Genomic DNA, 25,562 nt, shown 5'->3' with positions numbered 1-25,562 from the left:
GATCCATGTAACCCGGGGACTGCCTGTAATTAATACTGCTATATATTGTCAGTTTTAATTTTGTTTTTCATAACACATCTGTATCAAATTATTTTGTTTTTCTTTAACATGCCTGTGGAAATTGCTATGGCTTATAGTTGGTTATATTGTGTAACATTTTTGTAGTCTAATGATATTTGAGAAGATGCTTTTAAAAGATTTTGATGCTGGACTGAGATATTGAAATAATAGGTTATGAAGTTTTGAAACCTCTGATGGTTTCTCCTTCAGATACTGTTTTAATGACCTACTCTTTATTTGATATTTTTAAATGCAAAGACCATCTATTATATATACTGTAACAAATACACAGAAAAGCTGCAGACCTAGAAACAGGACCTATAGGCATTCAGAAAAGGCACTTTAGAAAAGTAGAGAAAAGAGGAGACTGAGGGGGGATATGATAGCAGTATATAAAATCATGAGTGGTGTGGAGAGGGCCGATAAAGAAAAGTTATTTATTAGTTCCCTAAATAGAAGAACTAGAGGACACCAAATGAAATTAATGGGGAGCAGGTTTAAAAATAATAAAAGAAAGTTCTTCTTCACACAGTGTGTAGTCAACCTGTGGAACTCCTTGCCAGAGGAGGCTGTGAAGGCTAGGACTATAATAGAGTTTAAAGAGAAGCTAGATAATTTAATGGAGGTTAGGTCCATAAAAGGCTATTAGCCAGGGGATAAAATGGTGTCCTTGGCCTCTGTCTGTCAGAGGCTGGAGAGGGATGGCAGGAGACAAATCACTTGATCGTTGTCTTCAGTCCACCCTCTCTGGGGCACCTGGTGTTGGCCACTGTTGGCAGACAGGATACTGGGCTAGATGGACCTTTGGTCTGACCCAGTACGGCCATTCTTATGTTCTTATGCACTGCGCTGATGGGGACGCAGAAAAAAAAGCTGCTACAACCTGAGCCTTTAAAACATGGACCTGCTGTTATCTGTCTAGTAGTACTAATCTCCCCTTGGTGGCAACCTCTCCTTTCTTTATTAAGGTTTCCTCTGTTGTTCCTGTAGTTTCCTGCAAAGGGTCATCTTATAAGGAAGGTACACCATGGAGGAGTACTATTCCACCATCTTCATTACAAATCTGTAATGAAGAGAGGCAGGTGGTTGGGTGGTCTACATGGGATGCACTGCCTCAGAGAAGACTGGAGAGTCCTGCACAGTCTTGTAGCCTAGTTCTGTGCTTATAACCTCATCATATCAAATTCTTCTATGTCTTCCACCAATGTGAGAGAGCAGGATGTGGTCCATTGATTTCAGGAAAGGTTGCACAGGGTGTAAGTCACTACAGAATTTGGCCATTGATCTTTTTCTGGAATGAATGGCAGTGTTACAGAAGCAGTATACTTAGCTTCTAGAGCAGTGGTTCCCAAACTTTTCAGCATCAGGCCCTCTTTTTGATTTTTGAGAAATCCTTACACTCCTCCTCCCCTGCCCCGCCAAAATAGCAGCAAAAGTTGTAAAGCAAAAAAAAAAAAAAAAACCCCAACACTGACCTGGGGGGAGGTTGGGTCACCTCATGCCCCCCCTGGAATTTCTTCACACCCCCCAGTTTGGGAACCCATGTTCTAGAGAAAGCACAACAGTGACTTCCTTGGACAACTAAGGAATGGTAATACTATGTTCTAAAGATTATCTTGCAAGTCCCAGAAAAATAAATGGGAGCCATGTTTATACATGTAAAGAAAGACTTTAGTTCTAAACCTTTAAAATGATTTTGCACTTATTAGTTCTTATATGCAAAACTGAAATAAATGTATTGCATGGTTCTGTAGTAGGTAGTAGTTTTATATCACTATCTTCCCCCCCCCCAGAAATGGACTGCCCAATTAATAAAGAGACAGTTTTACAAATGATGTAGTTAATAGGCAATCAACTCCAAGCTTACAGCACAGACATAAAGGATTACATTTATTCTAAGAAACTAATTAATTTGGACATTGCTTAGTAACAATCAACTTTGTAAGACTGAACATTGTTAATATTGCATAGAATTGGTTTAGCTTTAACAATTCAGTAGTAAAATTTAGCTGCTAGTAATTAATTCACTAAGGTAAACAACTATTCAACATTATGTGTAAGACATCTGTTTGAGACTAGATTTTTAAAATAATGGCTTAAAAATCGTCAGGTAAGCAAATATACTAATTGGATGGTATTGAAAATGGCACATCAGTCTCCCTTGAAATATTACTGGGAACTGAAGAATGACTGCACTCTAGTACTGCAATATGTGTTTGTTATAAGCTCTGAAGTGCTTGTATTTATCCATCCAGAACAATGGTAAGCAGCTAATTTAGTCATTTTTCCTCCTCCTCTCTCTCTCTAAAAAATGTTTCCTGTGGGACGACAGAGTGATGTCAGCACATCATTCACATTGCCCCAGCTCCAGGCTGCTGCTCTGGCCCCAGGCTACCCAGACCAAGCCCAGAACGTGCAGCCCCGCTTTCATGCTGACTGTCCTTTCTCCCCTTCCCCCACCCCCCCGCAGCCTGCATGCCCTCCTTATGCTACGCTACTATCACTGCTGGCCACTCAGACCTGACCCCAGCCACTGACTGTCCTCTTCCCCTGCAGCCCTGCTGGCTGCAGCCCATCTGCACCCCCCAGCCAAGCCCCTCTGCGCACCACACTTGCATTGTCATCGGCAGCCTTTCCCGCTGACTGGCATTGTTCCCTACACCCCTACTGCCTGCAGCCCCTCTGCACCCCATCCTCATCCCCCTCATTTACCTCCCACACTCCCAGCCCCATCACTGACACACGCACCCCCAGACCCCCCTTACACAACGTAGTTCTGCAACCTTGTGCCAATAAAAACTGTTCCAGAGGCCATTTTCTTTGTTTTAAGCTGATGGGCCAGCTCGGGCTAGGGTGGAATATCCAGAGCCTGACTGACAGATAATTTGGTTAAGGGCAGGAATCTGGGGGACTAGGGTTGCCAGGTGTCCGGTATTGACCCGGACAATCAGGTATTTTCGCCTCCTGTCTGGTAAAAACATTTGGAAAATACCGGACACCTAAAGTATCCGGTATTTTCTGATTTTTTTTCCCTGCCAGGAGGCGAAAGTACCACATACCTGGCAACCCTACGACACACTCAGCAACCGGATCCCCCCCACCCTTACCTGGTTCCACAGGGGAACTGTCTTGTTGCAGGAGCAGAAAAACAAGATGGTCATCAGCAAAAAAGCCTTTTCTTAAAGGGGCCATGCTTGGTTTTTTTTTTAATATTTTTTTTGGTCTCCCTCTTTCTTTTTTTTTCTCAACAGAATTTTTTTTCCTGGTGGTTTTTTTTTTTTTTTTTTTTTTTGAGGGGGAGGGAGTGTTCGGTATTTTTGGTTAAACCATCTGGCAACCCTAGGGACATCTTGATTTAGGGCTGAAGCCAGGCAGGAAGGCAGTATCTATGGGCTGAAGCAAGGTAGCCATCTTCACTGTAGGCACACTACAAATCTCAGGCATTTCACTCTGCCACCTTAAATGTTTGCAACACAACCTGAACACCTGACAACACTCATCAATGTTAAAAAATTGTTCAGTACTGTTAAATAAAGTTGTTAAAACATTTAAAAAACAGTTAACTCCCTTCTTACATCAAAAATTGTTCCTATTACATTCAAATATTTGATGCTCCAGGTCCCTGTTGTTCACAAATTGTTAAATCTCTCTGTCTATAATTAAAAAAACGTTTCCTGCAGAACAACAGAGTGAAGTCATGCATCACTCTGCATCCTGCAGTCCCCCCATCCACCTTCTCTTGTGCTTAGAGTTGCCAGATGCTTTCACAGAAAATCCCAAACATGGCAGGAAAAAAATTGGTTGAGGGGGGAAAAAAAAGGGGGTACCAAAAAAAAAAGGTCACTGCACCTTTAAAAATCCCCTTGCTCCTTCCACCCCTGCCAGACGTGTCAGGGGAACAATGTCCCCGCTGGCCTTCCGTCCAAGAAAAACAGAAAATACAGGACATTTTACATGCTCCAGGCAGCCATGAGCCATGTGGCCTCCCCTGTGCTCTGGGGAGCTGTGAGCCATGTGGCCTCGCCCCTTCCACATCCTCTGGGGAGCTGCGAGCCATGCAGCCTCCAGTCAGGCCCAACCCAACCCCCCCCCCCCCCGAGTGCCTGGGGTAGAGAATTGGGCATACCACAGCTTTGGTGGCCAGGGGGAGAGATCTAGGGCTGCCGAGGAGGGGGCAAAGAGCTGGGGACAGGGGTTGGACGAGGGCTGGGGGGTCTTGGCCTCTTGGGAGGAGGGAAAGAGCCAGGGCCAGGGCAGCTCTGGAGCATCCTTAGTGGCTGTGGGGGAGGCAAGATGGGCCTGCCTCGGGCACTTCCCAGCGTTCAGTGGGGGGAAAGACCTGGGGTTGGTGAGTGTAGCAAGCAGAGGGTGCAGCCCCCTGGTTTTCAAAATAATATGACTGGCATAATTTAAACATGGTCCTTTTAAGCTAATTTACATCTGTCTTGATATTCATACAGTTATGTAAAAGAGAATTGTCAATTTGTGAGTAACAGATAAATACATTCTTATTGTTTTATATCATATGGTACTGTGTGTTAGATTAATGGGAGAATACTATTTAGGGCCTGATCCTGTGTGATACTCAGATACATTGATTATTCTTAACATCTACAAACTTCAATAGGACTCGAGTCTTCCACTTCATGGTATCAGGCTCTTAATAGCTAATTAAATTATTGTATTGGCTAATCTGAGTATACTGACTTAGAATAGCACAAGGTAATATGCTAACATGGGGTAATATGTTCTATCACATTTGACTGGGGAAGAAGGATGGCCTTGTGGTTCAAGTAAAGACCTGGAAGACAGGTGATCAGGGTGAACTTAGTGAAGTCAGTTAATAGTATCTGAGACCTAGTTCTTTAACCGTTATAAAAACATGTTGAGATGTGAACAGTGATACAGAACTGCAAAATATTTTACCAACAAAAATTATGTATGTTCAGCTAATTCAACAGAAAATGTCATCAACGTGGTCTTTATTCTTTTAATAAATGTTTGATGAAATAATCAATATTAATGACAGTACTGTTACTCTAGCCAGCTTTTGCTTTTAGTGACTAATGACAATACTGGCTTGATATATACACATGCAGTATACAAGCATCTCTCTTTTTTACATTAAGGTGAAGAGTGTGAATTTGATATAAATGATTGTGACAGCAATCCATGTCACCATGCTGGGACTTGCATAGACCAGCCCAATGGTTATACATGCCACTGTCAACACGGCTGGGTTGGAGCAAATTGTGAAATACGTAAGTGTTATGAAAATTGTGTGTGGCTTTTGATGATATTTTGATTTATGTATAGCTCACTGTCCTAGAAATGTCTAATAATGGGTCAAAATATTAGTAGAAGCATTTGCAGTGAAAGCTTTGTTAGCCAGCAAATGGGGTTTGCTGGTTAATTGAATGTGCTGGATAACAAAGCTTTATTGCTTTGTCCTCGCCCTCTAATGGCAGACCCAGCTCCCAGCAGCTTGAGGCAGGCTGTGGGGAAAGGAGGCACCTGCTGATGATGTTATCCAGCAGTGCCAGCTGTCAGAAACCCACCCGGGGCCAGCTGCACAAGCAGGAGTCAGGCGTGTGCACCCGAAGATGCGGTGGTATTGTGACTGCGGGCAATACCGATTTAACAACGTTTTTCAGTTAGCAGAATACTGGAGAACAAAGCTTTCGCTGTAAATACATTTCTTAAACAATACCTCAGTATGCACAGAAGAAAGGAAAATGCACTCTAAAAAGAACTATAATGTAACAAAGTTGCATAAATTCTTGGATTTAAAAGTATTTTAAGCCAAAACATTCTCAGGTGCCCATTGATTTTTTTTTTTTAGCTACTTCTGTTTCTGGATGTTCAATTTTGAGACACCACATGCCTGATTTTCACAAGTGCTGAGCCACCCATAAGTCAATGTGATCAGTTGGTGCTCAGCAGCTCTGTAAATTGGACTGAAAAGGTATGCAAATTTGGTGGCCACTTTTGAAAATGTTGGCTGGTGCACCCAGTGGTCACAAAGTTTAATTCATGACTGTGTGTATATCTTCACTCAGTAAATGTAAAATGTGTGTGCCTTATTTCAGAGACTACCCATTAACTTCTGCTGGAGCTGCAGATGAGCAAGTGTTCTGAAAAGGAAGACTTATGTGTATACTTCACTGAGGCCTCGTTTTTGGTCTTTGACACCAGTTCTGTCTCCTTTCCTAGGAGGTTTAACTGTATTTCACTGTTTGCATACTGCATGAAGGATCCCCTCCAAATATCAGATAGACTGATTTAAGGGCTTGATGCTGCCCAGTGCAGTTGCAGACTGTTCCTTAAATAAATGCTGGATAAAAAAGTAATGAGCCAAAGGTGCTCAGGAAAATCCCATCCTGCATTAATGAGTACCAGACCAAATGTCATGAAGTTACTCCTACGTAACAGCTGGAGTAAAGCCAAAGAAGTGCATGTATAGTTCAGCATCTCCTTTATAATAGGTGGGCCATATTTTGGATCACGACTTCTGAGATATGCACTCTGCATCCTAATTCTTTCCTTTTTAAATCCTATGCACTTGAGACCGATTTATACTCAGGCAGTGCCTTACTTCTACTCACACATCACCTCCGCTCACTCTTCTCTTGGAGCACAACCACTTAATATTTTTTATTGTGAAAGCATTTGCTAGATTAAGGCCAACATTTATGCATTTGTTGTTTGTAAATTCAGTTTCATTGATCAACCACAGGACAGCACAGATAGAAACCACTAAAGGCACAACATTGATGATATCAACCACTTGAAGTGTTAATTATGTCTGGTTCTCATGCAAAGTTCCCTCCCCATCTTAGGCCCTTTTATGAGGTCTATTGCAATCCCTTGATTTTTGTTTTTGGATAGCAATGCTGGTCACTCTTATGACAGTAAATCCATTGTATGTCTCCCCTTTGATTTGCGGACAGTGCAAGCTGCCTTTTAGAACACAGCATATGTTGCAGTCCAGGGAGTTCTTAGTTGCAGTGCCTTCTGAAGGGTTGCTTCTGTGAGGCAGACATGGGCCTTCAAAAGATCTGTGAGGCCTGCTCAGGCATAGTGACACCTAAAATGGACACATTTGCTTAACCAGTATGACAGTGGCATTCTGAGTAATTGCAGCTTACTTGTGTGGTGAGCAGTGGGCTGACAAAAAAAATAGCTTTAATTCCTTGAGACATGCAATAACCCTCTAGAAATCCATTCCCTGGAGTAGCTTGATATTATAATTGCATTACCATTATGGGATGGAATGAAAACATATAAAAGGAAAACAGGCAGAGCTTTGCATTTACTGAGCACTGCAAAGCTGAGCTATGAAATCAGCAGCGTCTGTTCAGGGATCCTCCTCTGTTCAGGGATGGATTATTGTTTATCTGGATCCACTGAGGGATTAGTTCTCAGGCAGATTCCTGGATTTGGAAGCACAAGGGAAATAGTGATACGCAGGACAGAGAGCAAAGGAAGCCGCCTCTGCTGCACATCTGAAAAATTACTCCTGCTTGATCAGCAGAGTAAAGCATGTGAGGGGAATGTCTTGCTAAGGGCACATCTACACAGCAAAAAAAGGTTCCTTCTTGAATTAGAATACCTAATGTAAGCGGGGGAATGGTCCCGCTATTGTGGGGAACTTTCCTGGCTTCTATACCTCCCCGGTGAAATGGACCAGCGAAAGGATCTGAGTCCCCGCTCCCACTTCCTTTATCCCACGGCCTCCCTGATCCTGAGGGCTCCCCCTCCCCTCTCCTGAGTAGCAGAGCCCTTGAAACCCCAACAAGGCTGGGCCCAGGTTTCCTGGGGCTTAATCCCCGACCTTGTAGTCACTGGGGGCAGGAGTTAGGGTGTCCCCACTCCGAGGTGCTCTCTTTACACTGCAGGCCTTCTTGGCCCAGTGATCACTTCATAAGGTTCAAAGCAAATACAATTTATTAAACATCAACTGGTTAAAGAGAAAAGAATAAGAAAAAATGAGAATGGTTAAATGAGAACACACAGCCCTGCTCTGTAGCACAGGGACATCAAAACAGCAGTCTGCAGAGTGTAAGGACAGTCCACAGTCTCTTTCTTAGAGGCCCTGGATATGCTGCAGGGGGGCTACAGGCTGGACACGCTAGCTCTGGTAGTGATCACACAGTCTCAAGCTCGAAGTGGCCAGACCCCTCTCCCAGTCCAGAGCCTTTCCCCACACTTTGCTGGTCCCAGGTGCTCACCACATCCAGCTGCAGGCTGTGCTGCTTGGCCAGTTCCAGCTCCTTGTGTTGCTTATCTGTTCCTTTTGGCTCTCTGAGCACTGCCAGTCTGCTGCTCAACACAGGGTCTGCACTCCTTGAGCTGTGTATGCCTGGCTCTGCTGTTGCAAGACTGTCTCTCCACACAGCTTGCACTCCTTGTACTGTCTGTGTCTGGTTCTGTCGCTGCAGGACTTCTTCACACAGTTTGCACTACTCTTTCAGCTCTCTGTTTTTGCAGGACTTCTTCTGCACACAGCTTGCACTCCTTGGGCTGTGTCTCAGCTCTCTGTTTGCTCAGAGAGAGCCAGAACAATCCCAGCTTACAGGGAGCATGGGGCCTGGCCTCTCCCCTTCCTCACTGGCCTGTCCAACCTGTCAGGCTGAGCTGGAGTGTTGACTGCTTTCCGTTGTCCCTGGGGTCTGTCAGTCTCATGAACCCTTCCCCTTCTGAAGCTGGGAGCTGGCAAACCAAAAAACTCCCACAGAGTTTTAGTAAGGGGTAACAGTCCCCTTACACTAACTCAGGTTAAAATAGCAGTAAAGACACAGCAGCTCAGCTTTAACTTGTACTAGTAGCTTGAGTTCAACCCATGCTCTTCTATAGGCTTCAAGACATACACAATGTGCCCGATTTCCAATATTCATACTTAAGCTCATGGCTTCTCAGACATCCACTCTACTTATTTTCTCATTTGTACATTTGTAAGGAAGGGAGCAGGTACACACAGAGATTAAGACCCTTGCTCAGTGGGGAGAACTATCTGTCTTTTGTGCTTGCTCTCAGACACGGCAATCAATGGGAGTTTTGTCATTGCCTTCAGTGAGGAGCACATTTCACCCAAGTTGTGTCTCTGGCTGGTTGAGGACTGTTCTTCACGCTATCTCCCTGTCTTCTTTATTCATCGCCTTCACCTGAAGAAACCCCTTGCTGGATCTCTTCCACAGCAGCTACAGGCACTGGTGAAGCTTACTGTTGCTATGTGGTGAGACTTACTGTGCTAGTGTGTTTCAGAGTCCCACTGGCAGCACCTAGGTCTACAGCCAAGTTTGTTTTCCACCCCATTATCACTGGTGGCAGCCATGTAGCCATCTGTATGCTAGGGACTTGGATAATATCACCTGCTGACACTGCAGTCAGCAGCTTATAGCTATTTACTTGCCATTTTTAATCTTTACAGAATAGCTTTATACTATTATAAACCCCCTCTTCTGTCCTCAAATAGCCCCTCCAACCTTGTCAAGTCCATCATCAGAATCAAGAACCCCACTAACCAGGATCCCCCAATACCAAGCCATAACATCCGTCTCCGGGTTTGGCATCTATCTCCTCTGCTACAATGATGAATACCCCCCCTTCCCCCCACACACACATGCACACACCTTTTAAAGATCTCCTGGCCCTGCACATGCCCATCACAGTCGGTGGTGTACCTCACCCAGTGCAATAAATGGCCCTATAACAGCTAGTTGAGTGAAACCAGCTATACTCTCAAATGAACTCACACAGTAAAAAAGAAAAAACCCCACTCTCAGCACCTGCTGTAAATCCATAGAATTAAAGTCAAACCGTAAAAACACTCAAAACTTTTTAAAGAGAGCCAGGATTTCACCTGGCATATAAAGGATTGCCAAGATATATCAGGGTAGATTTCTGAAGAATCTCTTTACACACTAGAACTGAAAGCACTTGATCTTCAGTAGACTTTACAAAGAGCCGTGTACCTCAGGGAATGCCCTCTCTCTGTCTTTGCGTTGTCTAAAATTAACTAAATGGTTAGAGGCCAAGTGCAATTCTGACTGCCTAGAGAAGAAAAGGACCATGTTCAAACCTGGAATAAAGGGGCATGACTTAGTGTATGTTTTAAAACACTGCAGTGGCACTGAGGCAGTGCTTCAGGATAGACGCTACTTACACTGGTGGGAGGGGCTCTCCTGTCAGAATATGTAGTTCACCTCCCTAGAAGGTGGCATCTAGGTTGATGGAAGAATTTTTCTATTGATTTAGTACTGTCTACATGTTGATTTAGGCTGGCAAAATTATGCTGCTCAGGAGTGTGGACTTTTCATAGTCCCTAGCCAATGTAATTAAGCCAACCTAATTTTGTAGTGTAGGTCAGGTCTCAGTTAACTTGCCTGGAGTTGATCCCATTGTGCATTAGGTCTCACTTAGTCCCACTGATTTTATGTCTCAACTAACCTACCTCTGTTTCAGCAGTATTCCTCATTGTCAGAGCCATACAGATTATACATCACACAGCTTCAGCAGCTTCCACATCCTGACAAACTGGATATTAAATTCACCATTGAGATGCTAGCTTCATGGGATTGATCCAGCTTCCTGATCTGACGGACTCAAATATACGATGAAGTCGAGTTCCAGACCTTCACAGAGGATAGAGTGTGGTGGTTGTAACTCAGCCATATTCCAAAACTGATCCAACCTTGCCTTTTATGATGATTTTTTGTCAGTCAGAATGCAGGTTGATGAAATTTTGCCTTACTTTGCAGAGAAAATGTCTGTCTAAAATAGGCAGCTCGGCAGCTTGCAGCTGGGCGGAATGGATAGCTCAGTGGTTTGAGCATTGGCCTGCTAAACCCAGGGTTGTGAGCTCCGTCCTTGAGGGAGGGAGGGATCTGAGGCAAATCTTTCAGGGATGGTACTTGGTCCTGCCATAAGGGCAGGGGACTAAACTCAATGACCTCTCAAGGTCCCTTCCAGCTCTATGAGATAGGTATATCTACACATATTATTATTGTATTAGCTTTTCCACAGTTGATCCAGATATCCATTTCACTGGGCTTATTATTTGTATGGATATTTCAGGGTTAAGGCTCCTCAGCTACCCATTAAATTGTATCCATTAGCTACTTCCAAATATTCTCCAGTCAATTTGGCAAGAGATCATTTTCCTCCTAGTGAGTCCCATTATTTGTTATACCATTTTGTGGTCTTTCCCACAGAAAAACAGTGGAATTAAAAATAAATCCTAAGAACACTGCAACCAACCTGAGTTATACAAGACAAAAATGTCCCCATTAAAATGAAATACTGTTGGCCAATGATGAGGATAATGTAAGATTTAAGTTTGCAACTATATATAAAATTGTCCATTTATTAAGCTCTTAGTGCCTGCACATTAACTTTCAGTACTTATACCTTCTCTGACACTACAGATAATGGATAATATGACCAACAAGGAAAATCATTTACAGGGTAATCCTAGGAATATATATGTTTGTCATAATTTGCAATCTTACTGAATCTTATCATGGTTTTTCTGGCAACTGAGAAGATCATAAATTTGAATCACTACCACTTCCTTCTTGACCTGTGGAATATGTGCCAGACATCTTTTGGTTTTTATCTGTGGAAAAAGAACAGAAGAAATTCCTTACATCCTTATCATCCAGAGATTGAAGACAGTGAGCCGGAATCAGGTTTTCCTTGTCTCCAGTGCTGACATTAGGTCTGGATTTGGCTGAGTGTATTTTACAATCTGACAGAACAGTGTCTGATAGATGCGCTATGGAGCAAAAGCAGAAGCTCTTCCAAACACTACACAACTGGGCCATTTCATTTACTAGCAGGCAGAGAGCATTAAAATATTAAATACTTTAAAACATTCAATGCTTTGTGGTCCAGATTGAGCAAATTCTAAGGTTCTGTGCAGAACCAAATACAAACAAGCAACCTTGAAAACTTACTCAGGTGTACAAAGACTACAAGACATTCTGAGTAAACACAGACTTGAAGAAATAGTGGGTGTCAATCCATCATCTCCACAGGAACAAAAACACTGTCCACTTACCTCCCTCACAGCACTGTGTCCCTAATCTGTCCTTCTGGATGTTATAACCTTACTTGTTCCTCACACTGTTTTCCAAGTGAGTTCCGTGTATCTGCAGCCTCCTTTTGTACCACTGTTATACATGTAAAGTATTTCAGTAATCAGGACTCTGTCTCTGGATACTACCCAGCGGATGAGCTCTGTTGGCAACAGCATCCCTCAAGCACCTTCTATGTAATAAATAAGTCCACAATCCCATAATCTTCACAGCATATTAAGGCATTTCTCCTAGTCTGTCTTTAAGTACTAGGTTGGCCATTTGAGAACAGTGGATGGAATATGACATGGCAGGTTCAATCACCCGGTGAAAATAAATACGAATAATTATTGACACGGTGTCCGATTTCTGCAGTCCAAATGGCTCTATGTTCATTGAGATTGAACACTGGTTCCAAGCCATTTGCTAGGCCCGCAGAAGCCATGAAGAACATTTAGTGTTATCATAGCAATTATGGGGGAAGAGGGAAGTTCACCCTTATCATTTTAAAAGTTTGCCACGAGTTTAACAACAGATGGGGTAGAGGTGATATTAAGTTGGAGGAAGTTTGACCAGTGATAAAAATCACAGATTTGAGGGCAAGAAGAAAGCAATGGAAGACTCATATCTTCTAGTCAGTTTAGACATCGGTAACTTGATGAAGGGAGATGGAACAGATAAGATATAAGAAGTCACATCCAAAATAAGGACTTAGTCCTTTGTTTAAGGCACCATCCTGCAAGAAAACTACAAGATGCATTTAGTCTCAGACAGGACACAAAAGGGTGCCCAGCCTATGTAAGCTCAGTACTGCAACCTCTTTATGAGGTCCAGGTTGCTCCCTGTAATGTAATCAGCTAGTTCTGGATGGGTAGGGGGATACAGCCAGCATCTCACCTCCTTATCCTTTGGGGCCCAAAGCATGACAGAGGAGTAGGGAAGAGAGCAGTTTTCCCTCTTGAGTGCAGGGACTGCAATTATGGTGCATCCTTCTACTTCCCCAGTCTCATGTACAGGTTGCACCTCTAAAATCCAGGATTCTCTGGTCCAGCAACATCTGCGGTCATGCCAGACCATGGATGTTTCAGGGTCAGAGAGTCCCAGCACACTGCAGGCAGGTGAGGATGCGGGAGTCAGTACGTGACTCATCTGGGCTGTGAGGTGGGGGCGGAAGCCAGCACATGGCTCATCTGGGCTGCAGAGGAGGTGCGCCTGGATCTGGCATGTGGATCAGTTGGGCTGGGGAGGAGCTGGGAGCTGGCGCACAGCTCAGCAGGGCTACAAGGGGACCTAGGAAGCTTGGTTGGGGACAGCAGCAGGACCAGGGAGGTCCAACCTGTGCCTCTGTAACAGCTAGGAACAGTTGGCCTTAAATGAATCTTTGACTATTATAAAATGAAATCTATTTACTTAGAATCTAAACACAAAACTTGGAGAGAGTCGATCATGTTTGTGATTTTCCTGATGATTAAATAGCTGAAATGAAATGGAAACATTTTGATGCAAAAATAATAGGCTTGTGTTAAAAGGCATTGATCTAATGTGAGGATATGCCAGGGCTATGCTATCTCGTCTGGTTCTCACACAGGAATTACTAAAATGCTTTCTTTTCAATTGAATCTTGCTTATTTTATAAAGGCAGACAACTGTAGTCTCCTGGGAAGTATATCTGAGATTTAAGAACTCTTCTTTTTTGCTTCCTTGGGTAGAAAGCATGGAAAATGTAAAACTTGGATAGCCTGTAGTCAACTACAGTCAACATGTTTATGGCTGTATATTGCACTGTTTGAATAGTTTAACAGACGATCTTTAATTTTTTGCAAAGCATTTTAGATACATGCACACAAGCCAATAGGAAAGTTTCTCCACAAGGAACCTCTTTTACCAGGTTTCAGTTTGCAACTGTTTTGCCCTGAAGGAGTCCTTTAAATTATTTAATTGCATCCAAGGATGATTCTTTCTTTTTCTCTTTGGATTTTGCCCACGAAAGCTCATGATACCATCTACATGTTCTGTTAGTCTTTAAGGTGCTACTAGACTATTTGTTGTTTTTTAAGTTTTTTCTGTTACAGACTAACTCAACTACCCCTCTGAATCTTTTTTTTTTTTTTTTTTTTTTGCAAGTGAAGTAATAAGAACAGCTATCACTTTTATGTACATGTTAAAACCAAGTGTCACAAAGCTCTTGAGCAGGAATCTCAGTCATTGGAGATCTTTGTGGAATCTCTGTCACTAGTGGTTTTTTTTAGGGAAGGTTAAACCAACACCTGTCAGAGATGATCTAGAATATTTAGCCCTGCCTAGAGCATAGGGGACTGGACTTGATGATTTTCCAAGTTCCCTTCCAGCCCTACGATTTTGTGATTCCAAGAAGATCTGGAGCATGAACTGGAAGTTAATACAAATCACTGCTGATAATACTTGCAAATGAGGCAAAGATCGGCAGAATGGTAAATAATGATGAAGCCTGGGCAAGTCACAAAGAGTGATCTGATAAACGGGACCAAGTCCATCAAAATGTGTATTGATGCAGTCTCATGCAAAGTCAGAGAGCTAAGAATGCAAGTCCTACCTACAAAATAGGAAACGGTATCCTGGAAAATTGACTCTGAAAAGGATTAAAGGATTTTAGGGGTCCCAATGGACAAGCAATTCAGTATGAGCCCCTCATAAAATGATGTGCCCAAAAGGACAAATGCAATCCTTGTGTATATAAACTAGGGGAGAAGTGAATAGAAGTAGACAAGTTATTTTACCTTTGTATATAGCCTGAATTTACCTTAGGGCCTGTGCTCAAGTTGTTCTAGCAGGCCAGTGGGCACACCCTCTGGCAGCAGTTTTGGGGAGCATGGGGGAAAGAGAGGGGCTCCATGCCTCGCCCCTCCACGCATCTGCCAGCCCATGTGCTCCACCTCCCCCTGGCTACATATAGACTACATCCCTCTGTCGGCAGAGGGATGTAAATGAAGCACTTAAAAAGTGCAAATGAAGCCGGGATTTAAATAGTCTGCACTTAATTTGCATAATCACATAATGGCGCTATTTCAAAAAAGCGCTCTTTCGAAATTGAAACTGCAGTCTAGATGCGGTTCTTTCGAAAATGAGGTTTTCAAGGTTTTTTTCAAAAAATGAGATTTACAGGATCCTTTGAAAAAGCGCCCCGTTTTCGAAAGAACCATGTCTAAACTGCAGTTTCAATTTCAAAAGCGCTTTTTTGAAAGAGCGCCATTACGTGATTATGCAAATGAAGTGCAGAATATTTAACTCCCGGCTTCATTTGCACTTTCAAAGTGCTTCATTTACATCCCTCTGCCGACAGAGGGATGTAGTCTAGATGCAGCAATCTTGTGTCCACCTGCTGCCCCCAGGTTATTTAAATACCCTTGGGCCATTACCAGCAGCTCAGCAAGGCTAGAGCAGCTCCCCTGCAGGCACATTCCTGTGGCCAGGGGAGGCGCATGCAGATCTGTCCTGTCAATAGTATGGTTCGGGGCAGCTTCCTCGGGCTGCTTCTCTGCAGCTCCTGCCACCGTGGAGAGTGCAGGGGACTCCGACTTGTGCTGCCACTCCAGGCCCCCTTCCCCTTGTAATCCCCAAGGCTGCGTCCCTTGAGGTAGGAGGTTTGAGGGAAGGGGTGCAGTGCGGGGGCAGAGGGCCGGACAGGGGTGGGGGGACAAAGCAGAGGCTGGGTTTGAGGGAAGTGGCTCGCATATCAGCAGCCACATGGGTTGGATTGTGGAAATTCTTGGGCTGTAGATGGCCTGCCGGCTGTGAGTTTGAGACCCATGGGCTGTGTCTTCACTGGCGCGATCTTGCGCAAAAGCGGCCACTCTTGCGGAAAAACTTGCTGCCTGTCTACACTGGCCGCCTGTTCTTGTGCAAGTAAACTGACGTTCTAATGTATGGAATCAGGGCTTCTTGCGCCAGATCACTGACACTCCCACTCAGGAATAAGCCGTTTTGCACAAGTGTTCTTGTGCAAGAGGCCAGTGTAGACAGACAACATGAATTTCTTGAGCAAGAAAGCCTTATGGTTAAAATGGCCATCAGAGCTTTCTTGCGCAAGAGAGCGTCTACACTGGCAAGGATGCTCTTGCACAAAAGCACATGCCAGTGTAGACGCTCTCTTGCGCAACTACTTTAACTCAAGAACTCTTGTGCTAAAGAGTTTTTGTGTAAGATCACGCCAGTGTAGACGTAGCCATGGTATATAGCATTGTTGAATCCGATACTGGCTACAGTTCTGGTGTCCACATTTTTTAAACAGCTGTTGACAAATTTTTGAGGATGCAGAAAAGAGCCACAAAAACTATTCAAGAGCTAGAGAAAATGCCTTACAGCAAAAAACTTAAATAACTCAATCTGAGAAGTGATTTGATTATAGTGTAGAAGTACATTCACAAGGAAAAAATACCAGGTACTAAAGGGTTTTAATGCAGCAGAGAAAGGCATAGGAAGAATGACTACAAGTTAATGACAGACAAATTCAAATTAGAAGTCAGGCATCAATTTTTAATAAAGTGATAAACCTTTGGACAAGCTATTATGGAAAGTGGTAAATTCTCTATCTTTTGACGTCGTCAGATCAAGACTGGATGCCTTTTTGGAAGATATGATTCAGTCAATCACAAATTATTGTTAGGCTCAATGCTAGAGTAACTGTGTGTAATTCTGTGACCTTTGTTTTATACAGCAGAACAAACTAGAAGACTTGGAAAGCTATGAATAAACTATGAAAGTATAGAAGGGAAAATGGAAGTACAGAGAGGTTAAGTGGTATTATCAAGGTTATAGAGCAAATCGATGACAGAGCTGGTAATTATAACTCTGCTCTTGTAGTCATTGCAACTGATGATTCTCAATTAGCAGTTACAGGGCCACCCAAAATCAAAACTATCTTTCAGATTTTTAATATTGGTATTTACAGCATATTAAATATAGTTATGTCCATGTCTGAGCTTGGAATGTAATATATAATTTTAATAGACTTCTGTTGTTAAAGTTATTCTATTTAGATATGTTGAAAATGAATATACCCCAAACTTCTATTCAGCAAGTATTTGTTTGTTTGTTTATTTACTTATTTATTTATTGCCAGATCTACAGTGGAAGTCGGGGCACATGGCAGAGAGTCTAACAAACATGCCTCGTCATTCTCTCTACATCATAATTGGAGCCCTCTGTGTTGCATTTGTCCTTATGCTGATCATTCTGATTGTGGGGATATGTCGCATCAGCCGCATTGAATACCAAGGATCTTCCAGGCCAGCCTATGAGGAGTTCTACAATTGTAGAAGCATCGACAGTGAATTTAGTAGTGCAATTGCTTCTATCCGACATGCCAGGTTTGTTGTGGGGAAGGGAAGGAAAATGGAATCCCTTTGCTATACCAACTTCAAATTCTTGTGTAGTAGCACTGCATCAGCTAATTGCTATTGACAAATAGAAAAGGTGTACTGCTTTCAAATTAGAATATATCATTATTTTAATTGCTCATCATTACATCTGGGCTACACTCTGGTCTCAGTGAAACAATGTGAATCCAGTGCAGCTTCACTGAAGACAGTAGAATTACTCTGGATTTACACAGTGTTCTTGAGAGCTGAATCTGTCCCTTTTCACCAGTCTATGAAGAGTTTCATTTTGGAAAGAGTGTAAGTATTCTTTTTTCCTTTTGTAAGCCTTTATTTTTCTTGTTATATTTACACATTTCAAAATCTACATACTTGATCGTACTTGATGGTATGCCCTCTCTCCTTCCCTCTCCTCCTCCCCCCGCCAAAAATGCTCAAACTATGCCTGCTGTCTAGCTCCCGTTTGGAGCAATATAACAGCCAGGAACTGCTGAAGTGAAGCCCCCTCTGGCCATGCCCTTTTCCCGTCCTCAGCTAGAGAACAGATGGAGTATTTACTCTCACCCATCTGGAAATATGAGACTGCCTGGCAAATAGGGATGTTAGATAGCAGGTACTTGAATAGTCATGTAACTGCATGAAATCTTCGATGTGACATGACTTTTCGAAGTCCCCACGGGCGCGGCTAGCAGCAATCCCAGCCCCATTCCCAGGGAACCAGTCTGCGAGGGGAACCAGTTTAAAAACCAGCTCCCCTCACGGACTGGCTGCCTGCTGCCCTGCACTGCTGCCTCTGATACAGAGGGAGCAGTGTGGGGTGGCAGCAGCTCCTGTCTGCGGGGGGAAAGCTCCCCACAGACAGGGGTTGCTCTGGGAGATGAAGACTAGCCATGGTATGCGGGGAGCTTGGACTCCCCTGTGGACAGGGGCTACTACTGGGAATCAGCCTCTGCCTGTGGTGGGCCCAGGCTTGCGGAGAACAATGGCTGCTCCGTGGGAGGCGGAATAGCCTCTGTCTGTGGGGAGCTCATGCTCGCTGTGGACAGAGGCTGCTCTGAGGCAACCTCGCCTGCCCCCGCCCCCCCCATGCTGCTGCCTCTATCGGGGGGAGGCAGGCAGCACCATAGAGCCGGTGCTTTTAAGCCAGCCCCTCCCAGCACAGGCTCCTGCTTCCCCTCCCTTCCTGCCTCTCTTGCAAAGGGGGGGGGGGGAAATGCGAGTAGTCAATAAGATTAACTGATAAGCCTAGGCTTATTGATTAATAGTCTAGTCAACTACTCGTTCATATTCCTACTGGCAAAAGCGTGATTCAGCAACGGTATGATTGGTGGCCATGTTTTCCCAATTCTTTGCATTCTCACTCTCTGTGCAGCAGGGTTTTCCCAGATGTGGCCACTGATGACATTTAAAGAGACTCAGGCCTTGTGCATAGCAGGTATATGAGACCCAAATAAAATCGTCTCCACTGTTGGTGCTTTTCTTAGTAGCTGAATGTTTCAGGAGAGTGTTTGGAGTAGCCAAGTATTGCTCATTCCCTTTCTCAGGGCTTTCCTACCCTGGCTAGCATCTCTCCTACTGGAAGCCTGATAACCCCTAGCCATACAGATTGTAGGACCTCCTCTTTCCTTTGATGTTATCTTGGATGGAGAGGGGGTTGCCTAATGACTATAATCTTTCTCCTAGATCTTTATCTTCAAGGCCCACTAGATGTTCACTCCTCTCCCTACCCTCTTTAGGGGGTAGAGAGGAGGAAGGTAGCTGGTGAGATAATTGCTCCTCCATGTCCCGGGGAGGACAGAGGGCACTTTGTGATTCAGTGCCCCAGTCCAAAGCCTTTTTAATTTGCTCATTTACCTTGACTCAAACTATTTTCCCTGCAAGTTGTTGATGGATGTGATGGAAACAGTGCTGCTGTCAGGTTTTCCAAATCTTGGGACCTGGACTGTTTGTTGGAGTCCTTTCCTTTACCTCTCTGGCCTGTTCTGAATTAATCTCTGCATAGTGCCAAGGGAGGCCTTTCAGTGAAACCAGTGAGAGTCAAGGTGAACAAGCTCATAAAAAGCCTTTGGATTGGGGCTGCATTCATATAGGCTTTTGAAGCCTGCATTCAAAGGGAGAATGCCAGAGCCTGTAAATAAAAAAGGACTTTTGTGTGCACCTTTGTGAAATATATTCTAGTTAATGTCACTGAAAAAGAATGTTTGATTTGCAAATAATAATTGTGCACTGCCAAAAAAGGAAAATGAGAAATAAATCATTTGATGCTATATAAAAATCTACTCTACAGCTGCCAAGCTGGTACTTTTCTGAGATTTAGTGTACAGTCTTCAGTCTTTATTTCTGTTTCAGTAGGCTAGAAAGCAGTATAAATTGGTGCTCTCAGAACAGGCGAGGAACCAGAAATTCCCAGTTGTCTTGTACACAGACATGTATATACATACTGAGACTACCAAGGCCTATGTTATCAAAAGTGACTTAGTTTAGGTGCTCAACTTGAAACACATTAAAGGGGCCTGTTTTCAAATAACACGTTCTCAGAACTTTCTGAAAATCAGACCCCCTTTCAGGTGTCAGTTTGGAATCAATAGCAGATATGCATATAGAGAATAGTAGATTCCTATTATGTAAGATATTTGATAGAAATGTTTATACTCAAGATGGTGGTTATTTTCATCTGCTGTGTCAGGTCTTTCCAGTTTCATCTGTTTTTGTCCCAACCCTTACACGTATCTCTTAGGTTGTGACAGATTGGTAAAAATCAAGTGGAAGAGAGAGAAATCACATACAACACTCCTCTTTAGTAGCAAATATCTAGATCAGCACAGACGTGTTAAGTGGGGGAAATGGTTTAGAAAGCATCTCTTGCCCAGCTCCTCAAAAAATGAGGAGTAACATTAGTTCAAACCAAGTGGTTTGCTTCGAGTTAACGCGGCCTGGAGCACACTTTCACTTTCGAATCAGCTGGGTTCCAAAACAGTGTGCGGCCGAGATTATGCTAATGAGTGCTGGATATTTAAATCCCGGCTTCATTTACTATTTCGAATGCCTACATTTGAATCCCAAGTTCGAACTAGGGTGCAAGTGTAGACATACCCTAAGGTACTACAAAACTATTTGTTAGTCTGTAACTGAAAAAACTTAAAAAAATAACACAGCTCCCCCTCTGAAACTCTTAAAACTAGTTCATTGTATAGTCAGAAGTAAAAAGGAAACTCGCTTGTACAGCTATCTGGAAGAAAAGTAATGCCCATTTAAGGGCTCTCTTCAACAAGGGGATGAAAGGAGAGTAAATATCGATGGAAAGGATGGAAGATTCTGGAAGCAAGTTTTTGTGCTATAGTAACTCAAATTAAAATGTCTACTTTAGGGTGTTTTTTTGAAGAATTCCTTTAAAAAGCTATGTCTGAAGTTCCATGCATTTAAGGTTAATGCTGAATATTCGGATTGTTCATCTAAATATCTATGCAGGGATTTTTTAGAGAAGTGATTTCATAATCTTCAGCAGCAAACTAATGAAATATTTAAGGCAAATTTAAAACTGAGTTCCTGTAGACCAGTATTTCTCAACCTTTTTTTTTTATAAAGTACCCCTTTAAAAAAATAATAAGTACCCCCAGTACCTACAGTTTTCAGACACACAAATTTTTTTTCTACCATTGCAACACATTTGTTTAAACAACTGAATAGTAGCCAGATGGGTGATGAAAGTTTTGGGTGTAAAAAGTACAAAAAATAATAAAACGCTGTAAAACTTAAAACAAAAATTCAGTTTTCTCCAAATTTCAGTTGTGTTGACATACTCCCCAGACTTCTCTCAAGTACCCCTAAGAATACTCGTACCACTGGTTGAGAAACACTGCTGTGGACATAATAATGCACAAATGTTTTTGTCAGTAAATTCAGGATTGGCACATGCATGTTACATGAATTCATTACCACTTAATGGCCCTTCCCATAGGTTCAATGTTATGCTAACAGTTTTGACAAGCTGGAAGTCTTTTCACTTTTAAATTAACAGAACCACTTTGGGGGAAGAATCACAAGTCTGCAAGCTTACTGTGGAAGCCTTCAGGAATGGTCAGAATAGGGATTGGAAAAAGGGAGAGGTTGAGCACTAAGACGCAGGATAGGCATTGCCTCTCCTTGCCTGATATACCTGCTGCTCATGTGTTCATGTGAGTGGTGCACTAAAAGGCATTGTTTTTCAGCATTGCAATTTTGATACAATTTTGATAAAATCTCAAATGGATATATCTAGTGTCAGCCGACGGTCAGGGCAGTGTGTGCGTGTGTGTTACACCCAAGTCTTCAACTGCTGAGACACAAAGTCTCGGTGCAGCGGGCAGCCTAGGAGGCTGGAGGGCACCCTGAAAAGTAGTTTAACGTCCGTGACTTTACTGCTAGGACTGAGGTCCCGTCGCAGAGGGTAGCCAAACAGGCTAACAGACGCCCCAGTGTGTACAGGAAGAGCTTATTACGCTTCAGATTTTAGCTGCTAGAATTTCATAATTCCTTCGCAGCGGGCAGCCTCGGGGAGACTGAGAAGCGCCCCAACTGAATTTTGCCACCTGGGTGTGACACAAATTCAAACGCCCAAGCTCTTCCTATACTATGTGTGTACTATACGCCTAAGACTTTAACTGCTGAGACAGGGGTCCCTTGCAGTGGGCAACCTGGAAGAGGTTGAAAGGCGCCCCAATAAGTGTACAGGGAGAGCTTATTACGCTTCAGATTTCAGCTGCTAGAATTTCATAATTCCTTCGCAGCGGGCAGCCTCGGGGAGACTGAGAAGCGCCCCAACTGAATTTTGCCACCTGGGTGTGACACAAATTCAAACGCCCAAGCTCTCCCTATATCTGTCCCTTTTATGACCGGCTGAAGTTCTTTTGTTTGTGTTCGGTTCGGGTACATAGATATATATATTTTATAAGTGAATGAGAGCACCCCACTTGTTCCCAAAGTTTATAGCTAAATCACCTTACCAAAGGTGATTTACAATAGAAATGAAGCAGTTTGACTTTAAGAAAACTATAATAAAGTAACTAACTTACAACAGAGAGACAATTAGAGTGTACACATAAAGAAAACACATTGCAGGTACAATTCTCACCCCTGCGTTCCAGACTTGGCGTGGCCAGCGTCTTTCTCTCAATCCCTCGGGAAGAAGTAGGGCGAGGTTGGGCGTCCCACGGACCTCGGGAGACAATCAATACCTGCCAGCAGGTGTAGGTGATTGGAGCTCAAATTGGGTGGGCAACTCAACCCTCTTTATACCCCTTGGGTCACATGGGCTTCTTCCTGGTCTCAAGTGGCCAATCAGGAAAAATGGCTTTGAATGCCAAGTTTCCCACGAAGGGTGCAAAGCATAATTCACACCTGGGAAGATGCAGACAATGGGCACCTCTGGTATGTGATGGGCGAAGATTCCTCTCCCGAGACAGTGCAGGTGTGTCAATTGCTGATACCAGCCATCACGGCGACGGGAGGCCTCCCAGTCGTCAGCTAGCCCATTTACTGTCTGGTTTCTGTTTATGGTAGAATAAGGGACAGGCACCACACCTGCGTTCCCAGGGCATCAAAGGCTGACTGCCTTTCTCTTGCTCTCTGGGGGGGGAAAACAAGATGGGGCTCATGGAAAACAAGATGGGGTTTTTGTGTCTGGCTACATCTAGTTAGCAAAAAAAAAAAAAAATCTAGTTGAATTATTTCACACTTCATCTGCCAGTTTACAATTCAACCTGACTATATAGTTTTATTTATTAACAGATGGCTAATAGGAAGAAAAACTAATGAAAGGTGTGTCATAACTGTGTTACATTGCGTCAGGGAACCTCAGTGTTGTTTGTTGTTTGCTTCTCTCTCAAAATAGAATTCTGGGCCCATTGTAGTCAGTGGGTGTTTCTCTACTGATTTCAACAGAGCTAGGATTTCAGCCTTAGTGAGTGATTTTGATTCTGTTGAATTCAGTGGTAAAACTTCCAAAGAATTGGGGTACAGAATCTGTTCCTTACTCTTTTTAGACAGGGCTTGTTTTCTGAGATCCACATAGTTCAAACATTCCAGGGACAGATCATTCTGTATTTTTACTATTGAATGAAAAAAAAAGCAATATGGTTTAGAATTTACAGTTTTCCCCAAAAGATTTTTTTGACGGGGATTTGTGAATAAGTGGATTATTACCATTACGAAATATGTACTTCTGTTTGTCTCACAGCCTTTTTTTCCCCTCCTTTTAGGTTTGGAAAGAAATCCCGACCTGCAATGTATGATGCAACTCCTATTGCTTATGAAGATTACAGCCCAGATGACAAACCTTTGGTCACGCTAATTAAAACAAAAGATTTGTAATCGATTATCTTTTTCGGATTATTTTTCAAAAGGCTGGGCTAGTGAACTAATTTAAATATTTTTAAGAAGAAAGCGTGAGAAATTTAAAATGTTAGATGTTTCAGAATTTTCTGTAGAATATTTAAGAACAAATTTTCTGCAGCTTTTAGTCTGAAAAAATATTTTAAAACTGAGTGTTTGAAATTCATGGATTACATTTTAATGTACATTCAACTCTATGAATTGTTAGCTTATAATAGTGTGTGCTTTTTCATGGTAGACACTATTAATAAACCCAGATGAAATTTTGTGGTTGTTACGGAACAGAATACAGTAAGTTTAATCCATGAACAGTTCCTTTTTGACATTTCAGTGCCAGCTTTCTCAGTAGAGATAGGAAAAAGTGAAAAATAATATGATACATAATATATCCATTAATTTAAAAAAAAGTCTAAAATGTTTGTGTTGTGAAGAAGAAATTAGTAAAATTTATTATTCCTAACTGGAATGAATTAGCTTTTGCCTTATTCTGTGCATGGATAGATAACCTATTTCTGCATTATTTTTCTGGAAGTTGCTGACACATACTTTTGAGTTGATGTTTTGTCATTTTTGTAATAGTATTCAAGCTAGGCCTTTTAAAAATAATATATAATTAAAGTGCCTGTGGAGGCAAACTAAGGACTTGATCATGAACTCGTTGAAGTCAGTGGCAAAACTGCTGTTGACTTCAGTTTGTACAGGCTCTGGCCCTAGGATTGGATTGAATCTATATTTTTCTTTAAAAGTCAAGTTTTTTATATCGTGAGTAAACTAAACCTATAGTTTGAGTTGTTTGTTTCTCAAAGGTTGTTAAAGTACAGTACTATTTCATTCAATATTGTGTATTTCTCATTGTGCATCTTATTTATTCACAGTATGGTTTCTCCGTGGCTGCATTTGATTGCTTATGTGCTTCTTTAAATTCTTGCATATTTTAGAGAATATTAAATAAATGTTATCAAGTCAAGATTGAATCTGATCTAGTCATTTCCTACATTTCATGTTACACGCAGTCTCTATATTTGGAAGGACCTCTGTTAGGTTCATTCTCTCGCTCTCGCTCTCGCTCTCTCGCAGGGACTTGAATTTGGATATCCCACATCCTGGCCCAGTGCATGCGTACACACAATGTCTTTTTGAATCTTCAAAACTTACTGTGAGATGGAATTGTTAGTTCTAGATATTATCCCATAAAAATTTGGGACAAGGCAGTAGATGGGTCAGACACAGATCAAACGTACGAACAGAAACACGGTGTTTCCAGTTTTGCCTGGAATATGAAAGGTGGTGATCCTAATTTGCCTTTCAAAAGCAGAACGACTATAGTGTTGTAAGCCCCAGTCCTCACCCAGTCCTCCAGTTCATTCCACATGGGCATTCACAGAAATGCACAGTTACAGGATTCAGCGATGCCCCCTGTTAGCATGGCAGTCTACACATCAGGATTGAGAGAAACTGGCATAGCTGCCTGGAGAAACTTGCGCAATGCCTGTTCAGTGTCTGATTTCAGTCATCGCTGTTGGTTCCTCACATCTGTGAGCAGTGAGGAAAAAAATCACTGCCCTCCAAATTATGTGAAGATCCTGCCTTCTGCTAAGTGCATGCTACATGGGAGCCTAGGATGTAGGTGAAGCTCTATCCCAACTCCCCCTTGCAAGGAATGAAGGAGTCTGGGGCATTGTCAGTGCTCTTGCACCAGCCA

The 25,562-nt window shown here is 42.7% G+C and overlaps 1 protein-coding gene across 2 annotated transcripts in view; it reads left to right on the top strand.

The window, feature by feature from the left end:
• The window catches only part of DNER (delta/notch like EGF repeat containing), a 297,002-nt gene extending 272,175 nt beyond the window's left edge, over positions 1 to 24,827 (top strand). For both annotated transcript variants that reach the window (XM_075937624.1, XM_075937623.1), the window contains 3 exons: positions 5,190 to 5,321; positions 17,236 to 17,482; positions 23,728 to 24,827. In XM_075937624.1, coding sequence (XP_075793739.1) covers positions 5,190 to 5,321; positions 17,236 to 17,482; positions 23,728 to 23,839 — 491 coding nt within the window. In that variant the 3' untranslated portion in view covers positions 23,840 to 24,827. The remainder of the gene's footprint in view (positions 1 to 5,189; positions 5,322 to 17,235; positions 17,483 to 23,727) is intronic.
• The last annotated feature ends 735 nt before the right edge of the window (positions 24,828 to 25,562 follow it).

The sequence above is a fragment of the Pelodiscus sinensis genome, chromosome 10 (genome assembly GCF_049634645.1).
Source record: "Pelodiscus sinensis isolate JC-2024 chromosome 10, ASM4963464v1, whole genome shotgun sequence".
NCBI classification, from domain to species: domain Eukaryota; kingdom Metazoa; phylum Chordata; order Testudines; family Trionychidae; genus Pelodiscus; species Pelodiscus sinensis.
The sequence above is the reverse complement of the archived record's forward strand: the minus strand, read 5'-3'. Positions and strand labels throughout refer to the sequence as shown.